General features: G+C 37.7%; 1 protein-coding gene across 1 annotated transcript in view; it reads right to left on the minus strand.

Moving 5' to 3' along the window:
• LOC124847881 (Major facilitator superfamily protein) overlaps window positions 1-16,536 on the minus strand; it is a 48,375-nt gene that overhangs the window by 14,324 nt on the left and 17,515 nt on the right. The window contains exons 4-5 of the mRNA XM_088094635.1: window positions 15,091-15,190; window positions 9,018-9,130 (exon numbers count right to left, since the gene is read on the minus strand). Of these exons, the coding sequence (XP_087950761.1) occupies window positions 9,018-9,130; window positions 15,091-15,190 (213 nt within the window). The remainder of the gene's footprint in view (window positions 1-9,017; window positions 9,131-15,090; window positions 15,191-16,536) is intronic.

A 16,536-nucleotide genomic window follows, 5' to 3' on the forward strand; every position in this document is an offset into this window, starting at 1 on the left:
CTCTGATTCTCGTTAACAGTATGTTGATCTTCATCTACAAACCCTGGACTGCCTTCTAATCCCTTTTCCTGGTTCCACACCCTTCCTCCAAGAACTCGCAAGAGTTCTCTGGTTTCCTGCTGCATTTCTTGCATATTTCTTCTCCATTCTGCTAGCTCCCTTTTCTGTTCGCTGATCCTCCTTTCCCAAGAATTGTCTCTTCCTTCCATGCTTCTCCCCTTTCTTGACCACTTCTTGATCCGTTCTTGACCCCTTTCCTAAGGATATCCGGCAGGTCGGACCAATTGTTAGGTTCCTGGGTTTGGAACCTAACAAGAAAACACTCAAAAGATAGAAACAGAAATGAAAGAATGAGTTTTGCTATTATGAGAAATAGAGAAGATTGGGAGAGAATATCCCCTTGTGTTAAATACACACATAGGGTTATCTATTTATAATCGAAGAAATATGGGCTAAGCCCAAAATACAAATGAGAAATAATAACTAACTAACTAAAAGATATAATATATCTAACACTCCCCCTCAAGCTGGAGCATATAAATCATATGTTCCAAGCTTGTTACAAAGATAATCAATTCTAGGTCCTCGTAAGGACTTAGTGAATATGTCTGCCAACTGGTTGCTTGAGTTAACAAATTCAGTCTTGATATCTCCTGATATGATTTTTTCTCGAATGAAATGACAATCAACTTCAATGTGTTTGGTTCTCTCATGGAAGACAGGGTTAGAGCTAATATGGAGAGCAGCTTGATTATCACATATAAGTATCATGTGAGTGACATCTCCAAATTTCAATTCACTAAGCAATTGTTTAAGCCACACAAGCTCGCAAGTAGCTGATGCCATAGCTCTATATTCTGCTTCTGCACTGGACCTTGCCACAACACTTTGCTTCTTACTTTTCCAAGATATCAGGTTGCTACCAATAGAGACACAATATCCAGAAGTAGACCTCCTATCAGAAGGGGAACCAACCCAATCAGCATCTGAATAACAAACAATTTTTGTATCGTTGTTAGGGCCATATAGCAAACCTTTTCCAGGTGATCTTTTAATATACTTCAGTATGCGAACAACTGCATCCCAATGGTCTTCACATGGGGAGTTTAGAAATTGACTCACCACACTAACTGTGAAGGAAATGTCAGGACGCGTAACAGTAAGATAGTTTAATTTACCAACTAGTCTTCTGTACCGTTCAGGATCTGAGAAAGGCTCCCCCTGATTTGGTAGGAGTTTGATGTTAGGGTCCATAGGTGTCTCAACAGATTTACAATTCATTAACCCTGTTTCCTCCAAGATGTCTAACGCATACTTCCTCTGAGATATGACAATACCATCATTGGATTGTGCTACTTCAATACCCAAAAAATACCTGAGTTTGCCAAGATCTTTGGTTTGAAAATGATGACAAAGGTGTTGTTTCATCTGAGAGATGCCAAGATAGTCGCTTCCTGTGAGAACAATATCATCGAAATACACTATTAAGTAGATACATCCAGCACTCGAGTGGCGATAGAACACTGAATGATCCGCTTCACTGCGAGACATACCAAATTGTTGAACAACACCACTGAATTTACCAAACCAGGCCCGAGGAGACTGTTTTAGGCCATATAAGGATTTGCGAGGACGACATACCAATCCAGATGACTCCCCCTGAGCAACAAAGCCAGGCGGTTACTCCATATAAATTTCTTCATGCAAATCACCATTGAGGAAAGCATTTTTGACATCAAGTTGGTAAAGAGGCCATTGTCGAAGAGCGGCCATGGCAATGAAGAGGTGAATAGAGGTCATTTTTGCCACTGGAGAAAAAGTGTCACCATAATCCAAACCAAAAATCTGTGTGTAGCCTTTGGCAACCAGTCGAGCTTTCAGACGATCAATCGTGCCATCAGGACCAACCTTGATAGCATACACCCACCTGCAACCAACAACAGACTTTCCAGATGGTAATTGGACCAGCTCCCAAGTTCCATTTTCCTGTAAAGCACTTAATTCATCCAGCATAGCTTGACGCCAACCAGGATGAGTTAAGGCATCACTCACAGATTTGGGAATTGACACAGAAGAAATGGATGAGAGACAAGTATAAAAAGATGGAGATAATCTGTGGTAATTAAGAACAGTATAATGGGGGGAAGGGTTACGGGTAGAGCGTATACCTTTACGGAGGGCAATAGGCAAGTCAGAATCAGTTGCTGGAGCCGGAGGAGACACATGAGGCGGCACCGGAAGTGAGTCATGAGGGAGACGCTTACGGCGACTATAAACCTGAAGGGGTGGAGGTGAAGGATGATCCTGTGGTGAATGAGAGTCTAAAGAAGGAGAAGACAAAATGGGTGGAGCATCACCAGGAGGATCACATATAAGAGAAATATCAACAGTAACAGGGAGAGGTACAGAACTAGAAGATAGATGTGAAAAGTAAAAAGAAGACTCATCAAAAGTGACATCAGCAGAGATAAAATGACGATTGAGGGAAGGGGAAAAACACTTATAGCCCTTTTGTGACCGTGGAAATCCTAAGAAGACACATTTGTGAGACCTAGGAGATAACTTATCAAGACCAGGACTAAAATCATGAACAAAACATGTAGACCCAAAAACTCGAAGAGGTAATGGATGCAGAGGATCTTGAGGAAATAAGATAGAATGAGGGATTTTGTTATCTAGGACGGAAGATGGCATGCGGTTGATAAGATAACATGCTGTGAGAACTGCATCACCCCAAAAACGAGAGGGTACTTGACCATGAATAAGAAGTGTACGAGTTGTTTCAATAAGGTGTCTATTCTTGCGCTCAGCCACCCCTTTTTGTTGAGGGGTATAAGCACATGAGGTTTGGTGAAGAATGCCATGAGAAGTCATAAACTGTTTAAACGGTTGAGAAAGGTATTCACGGCCATTATCACTACGTAAATTTCTAATAGAAACCCCAAACTGTGTTTTTATTTCATTGAAAAAAGATTGAAAAATAGAAAACAACTCAGAACGATTCTTCATTAAAAACAACCAAGTACATCTGGAATAGTCATCAATAAAGGTAACAAAATACTGAAAACCTAAAATGGACTTAACACGACTAGGTCCCCAAATGTCAGAATGAACCAATGAAAAAGGAGACGACGCCCGTTGTGAGACACTACGAGGAAAGGAACTACGAGTATGCTTCCCTAACTGACAAGACTCACACGACAAACTTGATAATGTGGACAACCTCGGGACAAGTTGTTGTAGTTTGGCAAGACTAGGATGACCGAACTGAGCATGAAGAAGGGATGGTGACTCCATGACAACGCCAACATGTGGAGAAGGGCTGAGATGATAAAGGCCATGAGACTCACATCCTGTGCCAATCATGTGTTTCGAACTCCGGTCCTGCAACCAAACAGAATCTTTAGTAAATGAAATAACACAATTAAGAGTACGAGTTAAACGACTAATGGACAATAAGTTGAAGGGAGACCCAGGGACATAAAGTACATGATCAATGGATATGGATGGAAAAATATTAACAGTACCAATACCATGAGATGAGACTCTAGACCCATCAGCCATTGTTACTGAGGGTAAATTATTCGGACATGACAAGGAAGAAAACAAGGACTTGTTACCAGTGATATGATCGGTGGCGCCTGAGTCAAGGACCCAAGGTCCGAGGGAGTGAGTTAGACCAACAAAAGGTGTACCTGTACGTGCAACAGATGCAGATGTAGTGGAACCAGAGTGCTGATGATCCTCATACCATTTGAGAAATTCGTTGAAGATTGCAGGTTTGTCTACGATATTAGATGAAGAAGGATGGTCTGTAGACGGTGATCGGGGAGGTGGATCAGAATTTGCCATTGCTACAGGTCGAGGAGGACGTCCATGGAGAGCATAACATCTATCAATTTTGTGGCCTAACTTGCCACAATGGTCATATTTTGGACGTCCTTTACTTGGCTTGCGAGACCGACTTCGATCATCACGTTGAGCAGCCATAACAGAGGAATCATCAGTATGAAGGGATGTCTCAGTGACGGGTTTGCTCGGTATACGCAAAAGAGCAGAACAAGTAGAAGTAAAGTTGGGTATGACAGGAGAACCCAAAATCTGATCACGGACATGAGAAACATCATCAGAGAGTCCGTATAATGCCAACAACATGAAGAACTTTGATCGTTGTTCCAATTCTTCAGCAGGAGTGGAAGCAGGAGGTAATATATCATTAAAGTCATGAAGAAGGGCATGAATTTTACCCAAATATTCTGCCATAGGACCAGGATTGCGCGGACCAATAACAGTTAATAGGTCCTGACAAACACCATAAAGACGCTGAGTGTCATTTGTGTATAACAACTTCGCTTGTGCCCATACTTCTGAACATGTTTCATAGGATCGAAACATTTGTTTCAGTGAGGAGTGAATGGTGGACTTTATAACAATGCATAACTGAGCATCAATTTTCATCCAGCGGGAAGTGTCATCTATGGAGCAGTAGTCACATTTTGAGTAAGATGATCTAAGTACCCTTGACTCTTCAACCAAAGTTTGATGTCGGACGCCCATGTTGCATAATTTGTGCCATCTAACTTGTCAATGGACAAGTGTACATTCACATAATTGGTATATATTGAAGGATCAGAAGATGAGCCACCAATAGAAGTGTTTGTAGACGAGGAAGACGCCATAGAGAAAGAGAAACCCTAAAAATTCAAAGTGCTCCGATTGACGCAACGACCACAGATCCAGAAAGAGGGCGAGGAGGCGATCACGGCGGTGCTGATCAGCGGCGGAAAGCTCCGGCGACGCGCCGGCACGCGCGGCGGCAGCGGCGACTCTTGCGGCGGCGCGTGGAGGCGCGTGGGAGGTCCGTTCGCCGCGATCTTCGTACGACGGTGGTCACCCGGCCGAGACGATTCCGATGGTGTGGTCGCCGGTCGATTCTGGAACTCCGGCGACGGCGGCGGCGGCGGCGGCGACGGCGGCGGCGGCAGTGGCAGTGGCAGCGGCAACGGCAGCGACAGCGGCAGTGATGGGTGCCGGAGACCGTGGAGTTGACTGGAACTATTCCTGTGCTCTAGATACCATATGAGAAATAGAGAAGATTGGGAGAGAATATCCCCTTGTGTTAAATACACACATAGGGTTATCTATTTATAATAGAAGAAATATGGGCTAAGCCCAAAATACAAATGAGAAATAATAACTAACTAACTAAAAGATATAATATATCTAACAGCTATTATTCACCGTAAACGAATCTCTTTACAAGGACTGAGTTTGGGAGCATAACCTCCCTCTAGAGAGCCTAACCTCCCTCCTCAGGATGACAAACCCTGTTAGACTATAATCAAAACAATCGACCACCCCACTACAATTGATTATTTGCTATTTATACAACCAATAACCCCGCTCTTCCTAACTGTTAAGGCAGTTAGGCATTTAATGTTTTATTCCTTCACTCGTAAACTCTCCATCCCTAACACAAACTAGGCCACAAGTTTGACAAGTGTTATGCATTACATGGTTGTCATCCTCGATCTATTGTTGCATAAACTGATCCTCCCTCACAATCATCTACTGTGAATCCTCCTTCATCTGATAACGCCAACAAATTTGCTCTCTTCAATAAATTTTTTAAATGGTGGGAGAATCGTTAGACCTCTAGTCTCAATGCTTTTATTGCACGCACATGTACATATTTTGTTGGTCTAACTGAATCTTCTTCTATTGGTCCTTAGTTTCTCAACTCAGGAGCAACAAATCAAATTACTGGTAACAAATCTTTGTTTTCTTCTTTATCCTTTTCGAATCATTTACCTTCTGGTACAATGGCTAATGGGTCTAGGGTTTTAGCTCATGGTGTTGGGACTTTTAATCGTTTTTCCTTTTTTATCCATTGATAATGTTTTTTATATCCCTAGGTCTCCTTTTAACTTATTATCCATTAGTTGTCTAACCTATTGTCTTGACTGTGTTCTTTCTTTTACCAAAAATTATGTTTGTTTACAAGACCAAAGTTTGAGACAACTGATTGGCACTGGATGGGAGTCTTATGGTCTTTATCATCTCCATCCTTCTACACATATTGGCATAGTTATGGAGTCTCCATCTCTCCTTCATGCTCAACTAGGTCATCCCAATCTAGCCAAATTACTATAGCTTGTTCCCAACTTGTCCAAGTTGTCTACTTTGGTGTGAATCGTGTCAACGAGGAAAACATAGTCGTAGATCCTTTTGTCGTAGTATCTCACGTGTTTCGTCCGCGTTTCACTTAGTTCACTTTGTTTGGGGACCTAATCGTGTTAAGTTTAATTTATGTTTTCAATATTTTGTTACTTTTATTAATGATTATTCTAGATGTACTAGGTTAATTTTAATGAAAATCGTTCTGATTTATTTTATATCTTTCAAACCTTTTATAATGAAATTAAAACTCAATTTGGTATTTTTATTCGAACATTGCAAAGTGATAATGGCCTTGAATAACTTTCATATTCTTTTAAACAATTTATCGCTTCTTGTTGCATTCTCTAGCAAAATTGAGCCCATTAAGCCCTCTCTGCGTTATGTTTTCACATACGGCGTTAACAGATGCTGACGTGGTGCACGCTGATATAAAAGTGTTTTATTATGTAGAATTTCTTTTAAAATTAAGAGTTTTTGACGTGGCAAAATTTATTCCTAATCAAACCAAAAAATTTGTTCCTAATCGAACCTTACAAAGGCTCATCCAGATCTGGTCGGACTCCCTCCACCACCCACTCCTCTCAGCTCACTTCCCCATGGACCTTGTCGCCTATCGCCGATCGTTGAGCTTCGTCGACACTAGTCATTAGTAGAGCATACCATTGCTTGGCTAATTAAAAAGATAAAAATTACAAAGAAAATTAAAAACTACATTGACCCTCAACCTTCCTTGTGAAATGGAAGAAATAGGGATTGTAATTAAACCAATTTAATCCTAATTGAACCCAGAAAACCTAAATTAAACTCCAAATATTGCTTTCCTCTCTTTAATTTGAAAACCCAATCTAGGAAGTCCCTCTTCCTCTTCTAAATACGTTAGGGATTTTGTTTTAATCTATCCTGTGAACTCTGAACAAAGGATAAGACTTGTGCTCCTAATTCTCGAAAAATAAAACCTAGCTTGAGGGATCTTTGATCTCGTGCAAGAGGACTTCTAGGGGAGCACCTATCTTCTTCCCCATATCTCTTTCGGTTTCGCAGACAACCCCAATTGTAGGGAAAGGTTCTTCCTTCGCGCAAGTAACAGTGGAGTTCTCTTCTTCCCCAATCGTATTGGCCTTGCTTCGTTTCGCAAGAGAAGGCTCTGTTTTCCCTTTCTCTTTCTTGGGTTCTGGTGCGGTGGTCACAAGGAGGAGGGGCTCAGGTCCAATGAACCAGGCACGGCGTTCCCTTCGTGGAGGTGTGTGCTGTGTTGGTGGCTCTCCGCGGTCTCGTGGAGGTTCTCGTAGCGGCTCTCGAAGCAACTCGCGAAGGTGGACGCGAGTTGAGTGCGAACAATGTCGTGATGGCAGCGACAGCGCAATGAAGGTTCCTACATTCTGATTCGCGGCGCAAGCTTCCTTTCTCCTTCTCCTCTTCTGGTTGCGATTGGGTTCTTAGGGGTTTTTTGTTTCGATATTTGATTCTTGCGATTTGGAAGATAGGGTTTCGTTTCACTAACCCATAGTAGCAAGCAATACCCGATGCAACAAAAATCGCCGGTTAGTCCCGCCTCAACCTGCTCTAGGGAACCTTTCCCTCTTTCGCACCACTTGTTTGTCACTCCCCCGATACGGCTCTCCTAACTCAGAAAAAATAATCCCTAAATTTTAACATAAACCAATTAAATTTTGTCATGTCATAATCTCTTAATTTAAATAAAAATTCCACGTAATCAAACAATACACATCAACATATTAAGTGTGCACCACGTCAACATCTGTTAACGCCGTCTGTGAAAAATTAACGAACAGGGCTTAATTGGCTCAATTTTTCAAAAATTTGGACCCAATTGAGACAATTGAAAACTAGAGGACCCACTTGAGATTCTCCAACAAATATGAGGGTGATCTGAGGGTTTAAACCTTCTTTATTTTTAGTCATGGTTGCTCTTTAGCAATCACCTTTTTATCAACTAGATGTCAAAATTGCTTTCCACAATGAAGATTTCAGGAAGAAATTTATAAGGAGTAACCTTGCGGATTTGTTGCTTAAAGGGTATCTTTCTAGATTGATATGTCGTCTTTACAAATCTTTATAACGCCTAAAATAATCTCCTATGGCCTAGTGTTGTAATTAGAGAAAAAATGTCTATAGAATCTTCTTAATTAGAGAAAATATCTATAGAATCTTCCTAATTAGAGAAAATATTTTTAGGATTTTCTAGATTATTTTTCAGTATATTGTTTCCTTATTTCCCCTTTTTAGAATATTAGATTGCTACAAATAGAAGTAAGGAGAATGTAATTGATATGAATGAAAATAATAAAGTCACTCTTTTTCAAGTTGATATCAGAGCTCCCTATCTTGGGAGCTCCGTTTCCGCTACAATAGTACTCACCGTCACTGCTATCCAATATCCTATCATTTATAACTCTTGATATGAAAGCTTATAAGGAGGAACTCGAGCGCTTGAAAGCAATGGTTGAATCAATGAGTAAGCCTTTTAGATCATGTACTTTGTCCATGAAAGGTAAGATTTGTCTCAATATTAATGGTCATGTGTCTCAAGGTATCTGGATTCTTGATTCAGGAGCAACTAAAGATATGACATATTTTCATGTGTCCTTCGACTCATGGTAAAACAAATAGAGAACAACTTACTATAGTTGCAAATGGTTAGAGTATACCTATATGTCACTCTGAGAATATAACTTTAGACTCATCTATTATATTAAAGGATGTTTTACATGTTCCACAATTAGCCAATAGTCTTATCTATGTGAAAAATGCAAGTCAAAATTGTGATTTAAACGCCAAACACATGAATCTATGAGGAAACATACAAAGAAACTCACCAGTGTGGATCATTCTTAGAGGGTATTCCAAGAATTAGTGAAGTAATAATGCCAAGGCAAGTGCCAATTTGACATAAAGACCCCAAGGCACCCCTATATTTTGTTGGAGCTACCTACACCACATCACAGCAAAGAGACATGAGTGAGAAAGGCTTGTTATTTCTATTTTAGAATATCTTTCCTCCACATAACATAAACAAAAGGATAGAAAAAAAATAAGTACAGACCATCTTCATTAGAAATATGAATATACCTTCAACATGGAAGGGGAACTGTAAAGTATTACCACAATAGAAATAAATAATAACAATTAGAAATTGGCTTGCTTTATTTTCATTATAACAAATAAATAATGTTTATTACAGTGTGCCTAGAAAAATAAAAAGCATAATTTAAACAAATTATTAAGAATGAGACTTTAAACCTAACTCAACCTCATAAAATCAGTTTGTAAAGGAAGGTTTGTAACACACCCGTCTCACGTTGATGTGAGACTTCCAACACACCTGCATCACACTAAGGTATATATATCTCGTGTGGAGAAACTCACTATAGGCATCAACAGAAATTGAAACCTCATTTGATGATTTAGGAGAATTGACTTGAGCAAGATTAGTTGTCTTGTGTTGTTGTCGTTCCTTTCTATGGAATTTTGCCTCGATATGGCCGTATTGCTTACAAAAAATGTAACAAGGGTGTTGACCATGATATCCACCATGATTTCCACTTCGTCCACCTCGGTAAGAAGATTGGAAGTAAAAAGCAAAGGAATTAGTTAGAGGTACAGGAGAATGACCAAACATGTGAGGAATTGAGTAGCGAAGTAATTGTTCACTAACAGTGTCATAAGATGGAATGACCGTGTCAAATAAGATTTGATTGCGGATAGAGTCAAAGTTAAGAGGAAGTCCAACAAGTGTAAGAACCATAAAAACTTGTTACGTTCAACATGTTTGTATGCACATTAGTGAAAAGCATGAGTGACTCAAAATCAACTACTAAGTGATCGAGCTTACCAAGATATGTTTGTATATCATGATTTTCCAGCTTCACAGTTATAAGGTTGGAGACAACATTATAAAGGCAATGAACATTATTGGAGTATAGTCTCTTGGCTTTGTTCCACACATCATAACAAGTAGTAAAAGTGAGGCATCTAGGCTACAATTTGACATCAACGTTGAACCAAAGAACGCTACACAAGGAGGCATCAATTTGCATCCATTGGGCTTGATCATTACGAGGAATATCTTTGGCCTGTTTGGTCAAGTGGTTGGCACGTCCTTGACCTTGAAACCATATCTGGACAGCAGCAGCCCAAGAGTTACAATTGCTCATCCCAGTCAATTTTTCACATGGAATCAGCAAAACAGTAGTAAAAATAACTAAAGCGGGGGGACTTGTGTATAAGCTTTTGGAAGCCATAGGAAAAGTACCTGAAATGGTCTAAAAAAGGGGTGCTTGGGTATGATGAAGGAGGCCATAGGTGAACCGGCAAATGGGTTGTGCCGAGACAAAAAGAAAAAAGTACGTGGAGACAGGCATCGGAGACCAACGCATCAGGAAGAGGCTCTAACCAAGTTCTAATACTACATAGAATTATGTTTTGAATGTAATGTGTGTCTAATGCAGACCACACAATATGCATTTATACTATTTTATAGAATTAATTATAATAACCACCTAATAATTAGGAATCAATCCTTCTATGTCCTAAATTATGTAACTGTTAATTTCCTACAAATCTATAACAATTGATTACATTTTAAAAATTAGTTACCATATCATATGTTAGTTGCAATATTATGGGTATTTGGGCTTAACCCATGTTTTCCTTTATTCTAACTCAAAATCTACCGACACCTACATAATCAGGGGGTGTCTTTCTCAGATCCTAAGAAGTACAGAAGATTAGTTGAAAAAATGAACTATCTAACTATTTCTCGTCCTAAACTTTCCTTTGTAGTCAATGCGCTGAGTCAATTTCTTAATTCCCTATGTGGAGATCATTGAAATGTAGTATCTTAAAGTACATTAAAGGGTCCCTGGAAAGAGTTTGCTATATGGTCATAATAACCATACTAAAGTCGTCTATTATTCAGATGCTGACTAGGCAGGACCTCCTTCTGGTAAAAGATCTGATAGAGGACTATCTCCTAAATATATACAAGAACTTGAGGAAGAGCAATTGCAATTCAAAGGATTTATGACAAAGTCAAAGATAAAAACATGTCTCCTTAAATCTTATAATTTTCTATGAAGAAGGGAACTTAAAGAACACAAAGATCATGAGCACAATTGAAGAATAATTTAGGAAATTAAACAAATTGTAATTTATTTCAATTTTACAGAATGTTAAATTTGATCGAAGAGCCAATTTGTGCTTTTTGGGTGAGCGGGCCTCGCTAGGATAAAAACCGGATCTATAATTTTCGTTTTCTTTTTTTGTTTTGTTTTGTTTTGGGCTTTATTTTACGGTTTCTATGTTTTCTTTAACTTATGTACCTATATATAGAGGTACCAAAAGTTTATGTAAACACTTTTAAGTCATATAATATGCATTTGCATTCATTGAGAGAGAATTCTTAGTTTTTGGATTAGAACTTTGATTCTTATCAAAGATTAACATCTTTGTGGCGAATCTTCACTTGACTTATTTTGCATTCTTTTTTGATTTGTGTTCGTCGTGTCTCTTGAGGATCCAAATTCAGAAGCGATTGTATTCTTCCCTAGACAGGATCAGATCTAGATCTACTTTCGGATATTGTGTTTCCATGGGAGATAACTTGATTTCTTGGAAGAGTAAGAAACAAAGTGTTAGGACAAAATCTTGTGCAAAAGAAGAATCTATAACTATGGCTTAAACTTGTGAATTTGTTTGGCTTAAACAATTACTAAGTGAATTTCAATTTGCAGATGTCACTCAAATGATACTTATATGTTGATAATAATGCTACTCTTCATATTAGCTCTAATCCTATCTTTCATGAAAGGACAAGGTGTAAAGACCAAGAAAATGACTTTTTAGAAGTCATAGTGGTTCAAAAATAGTAAAACTCAATTATTTTAATATAAATAGTTTTGTTATGAATGAGTTTCGTTATTTTAAAACACACTATTTCTCTAGAAACAATTTTTCTGGAGTTCTCTGACTTCTCTCTAACAGTTCTTTCTCACCGCTCGTTTGATTTAAAAACCGAGACTGTAGGATTGATCCTTGCATGTGTCTTTTTAGTCAACTATATGAGTCTCTGCTGATCAATGATTATAACGATATATCCTCATCATTCTTGTGATGTTTCTATGTCTAGATAGAGCATCCTGCAACTTGGGAAGAGTTTCGCTGGTTAGGATCTTGTCAGTTGTTGGTCAGGTAAGAGAAGTTAGTTGTTTTGGTGTGAGTGAGTTTGATAATTTAATGTTTTGCAGGTTGATGGATTTGATTGGTGTGTATGATTGCTTTAAATTCAATGATTGGTTCATGATTTTTGAGTTTGTTTGGGTTTGGGTTTGTGTGATAGAGAATTTAGAATATGAGCAATTGAGCAGATTATTATGTGTTTTCATGTTTAAAACTATTTTGAATCACTGCACTGAGAAAAAAGTACCAATTTAAGCAATTGTTCATGTCAAAGTTCACTTAAAATCACAAAATCCATTTGTTGTCAATCGTTATGGCACTAAGTGATATTAGAGTGACGTTGAGAGGCAGTTTTTGTCGAAGGTCTGGACGTATTTTACTCCAAAGCACTAAGCGACAGACTGAACCACTGAGCACCATCTTTTGCTAATGTTGTAGTGCTAAGCAGCAGCAGGGCACCCTTGACCGTCTTCTTTGTACTATAAGGCTGGAGCAATATAAATTCAGGATGCTGAGTGTCAGAATTGTTGCTGAGCACCACTCTTTGCGAAAGATTTGGTGCTAAGCGCCAATTTGTATGATTGTATTTGTTTTCTTCTTTGGTTGAAATAGATTTGTGATGGAACTGATGTATGTTTATAATATTGTTTATTATTAATTGAGGTGATGATATGGTTATGCACATGTATGGTGATGGTGTTGAAATAATTTCAAGGAGAATTCTGTGGTGATGATCTTAGTGTATGCATTGACATATGGGAGTCTCATACCTCTTAATATTCTACTAACCATTCAACTAATATAAAGAGAAATGGTTATTCAACTCATATAAAGAGAAATGGTTGAGGGGGGAGAATAGCAAGAGGTCCTAGCCACTAAACCATTTGGTCCTAGGCATGAAGGGGACCAACTTTGTGAGTAGTAGGGTGATAACCCCTTTGTTTATGACGCTGTAAAATATAAATACTACTACAAGTGCATGCCTACAGTGAAGCTCATTGTCAAAGGCATGTATCCAGATAATTAAATCTAGTGTCAACTATTTGTTTTAATATATATATATATATATATATATATATATATATATATATATATATATATATATATATGGATTTATTGTATTTTATACATGCTTAGTTTATAATTGATATAATTTAAATATCTTAGCATAATCGTTGTGCACACTAAATTACCCTATTGTTTCTTTTGTGTTTCTTGTGTTTTGTTTGTTTCTTTTGCGATGATCACTTTATTGGTATGCAGATGAAAGGTAGGTTTTGATCAGCGTTTGGTTGAAGGCGGCGATGGTACGGATGCAAAGTAGTCTTCTTTGGTTTCTAGTAGTTATCCTATATAGGAGTTTTCAAAAACTCTAAGTTATCCTTAGCCATTTCATATATTTTATTACTACAGTTATTTATTTAACTTTTATAAAACTGCATTAATACTATATATATTTTGAAACAATTTGCTTTGTTTTATCATTCTTATAATGTCTTATTTTGTGAGTTGTAAGCTACTAAAAATGGGATGTTACACAAGGCAAGTTGAGATTGACTATTACTTTATTCGATAAAAGATTGTATCCAGATACATCAAGACTAAATTTGTTCACTCAAGTTATCAGTTTACAAATATTTTCACTAAGTCTTTATGAAGATAATGTTAGTTACAATATCTTATGTTTGTTACAGTATTATTATTCATTATAAATACATTACCCTATGTGTATTTTCTACACAAGGGAATTAATCATATACCTAGTTTTTCCTATTTTCACGGTAACAAAGAGAGATTTCTTAATTTTTACTAAAAATATTATTTCTATTGATAGCAAATGAGATGCTGATAGATTTCTTTAAGTTCTTTGTGCATCTCCCTGATTTCCGACTTCAGTGCCTCCATGGTGGTCTCCAGTGAATTCACTCTCCCCTCCAAGGCATTGACTATTCCTTCCATCACACTCCTCTCCCAAGTATCCGGCACGTCGGACCAATTTGATAGATTTCTTTAGGTAAGAAATCAATCTTGAAACACAACACTCAAACACACCCAGATTACTGGAAAAAACACTGTATATTATTCTTGCAATCAAAGAATACAATGTACACGTCCAAAACTCTCAAGGCAACACTTTCCCTCCACAGGATACAAGGTACTGTCTACACAAAAGAATTAACAAAAGCTCTCTTGCCACGTGACACTCCTGCCTTCTTATAAAGGCAACCCAATCAGCTAACCAACTTCTAACTACTCAACAAGCAACTAATTCCTAATATGTTTCCTTCCATCCTACACACATTATATCCTATCAGATGCCCTTTTGGGTGTCATCATAACTAAGATGCCAAAGTACATATTGATGCCTAGTATGAGTTTTATTTAAAAATAAATAAAGAGAGATTTGAGGAAGAAAAGTAATCTATTCTTATTTCTTAACAATCAGATCAAAGTTTACCCTGAAGTATTTATAGTCTCAGTACAACTATCATAGTGACGGTTGTATAACTGAAAATATTGACAACATATAGTCATGTATGTAACTGACTTACTACTTTGTTAAGAACTAATTCCCGTAAGAGACAGTTGAATAATAGCTCTTCCATTATGAGTAACATCAAGGTATTAGGAGTAAAGTGTAAACTGTACAGATGAGGTAAGTCGGACAAGAAAATGATTATGTACAAAGCTAAATTTGATATTAGCATGTACCTCGGAGATATATATTGGAACAAGAACCGTATTAACACCTATACCAAAACCAACAAGAAGTCTTCCCCCAATTATCTCATTCAAGGAGTGAGCTTGTGCACTGTAAAAAATTAGAACATGTTAACAATATGACTTATAGCAAAGGACCTACAACTTCACATCAAAAAGCTTGCAATTTGTGGGCAATATGCATTGATGATGAAAATATTGGAAAAGTCAATCATGTTATAATCATAAATTACATATACTTAATAAATCATGTTTTTGAACAAGCAGTTAAAAATAGAAGCTAACAATGCTATAGTAGAGTAATTTTATACACTAGCTGTTTTTCAACACGAGAAATAAGTTTGGCATTTAAGTTAGCTCGAGAAAGTTTAATTATGAGAAACATGTTTGATATTGAAAAGGCATTGACCCCATATGCCAATGGGCAAATACCATGTATTTTTGAGACATCATGAAGGCTTTATTTATATTAAGAAAATGGAAACAATAAAAAAATAGGAAGGATTTAATATCCTCTAATAATAAAGATATAATACGAGAATAAATAAAATCGTCCTAACAATACATGTATGATCTAGATGTATTTCATTATATAACATATGCTCCTCATTTCTATAATTATAACACTCCCCTCAAGTTGCAGCATATAAGTCATATGCCAAACTTGATACAGGTATTATCGATTCTTGGTTATCTTAGAGACTTGGTGAATATATCAGTCAATTGTTTGTTAAAGTTGACAAATTTAGTGCTGATAACAATCCACCTCCATATGATCGGTCATCACATGAAAGACCAGGACTAGAATATTTATGTTAGGGCATGACCTCTTATTATGAAGGTCTATTAAAGAAAAAACAAAGGAAAAGGAAAGTACAGCTTATTGTTTTCATTAACCCAGCTGTAAAATATGTTAGTAGTTATGTTGTTGGGAAGCTTGTATATATGTGTCTTTTGGGGTTCTGGAACAAAAAAGGATTGGAAAATAAGTGAGCAGTGGGAGGATTTTGGACCCTCGAAGTGCTAGTGGTATTTCTGTAACAATCCTGGTATTAGAGGTGGTTTGTTACACGTGGTGACTTCAAGAATGATGGAATCACGAGTGGAAGCACCGAAGAAGTCTTTCGCAAATGGGCTTTGGTTACCATAGGGTTTTAAAGCAAGATTAGATGCATGGTTGACCCAAATGGAAGTGAATTTGGAATCCCATCTTGCGTAACAGAATTCACACATGCCACGGTTGGAAAGGATTATGGGAAAGGTTCTAGTGAAGCAAATTTTATGAATCAGAGTCAATGAAGAAGCTACACAAGAAGAATTAGCACTATTTCCGCTTGAGAGAGGTACACAAAGAGGTGAAAATGGAAGTGGTTATGGAGGGTAACGCACTATCTTGGTTTCAATGATGGAAAGCATGCAACCAAATCAGTCTTGGTT

Source organism: Vigna umbellata, chromosome 7 (genome assembly GCF_029865625.1).
Source record: "Vigna umbellata cultivar VRB3 chromosome 7, Vumbellata_1.0, whole genome shotgun sequence".
Taxonomy (NCBI): Eukaryota; Viridiplantae; Streptophyta; class Magnoliopsida; order Fabales; family Fabaceae; genus Vigna; species Vigna umbellata.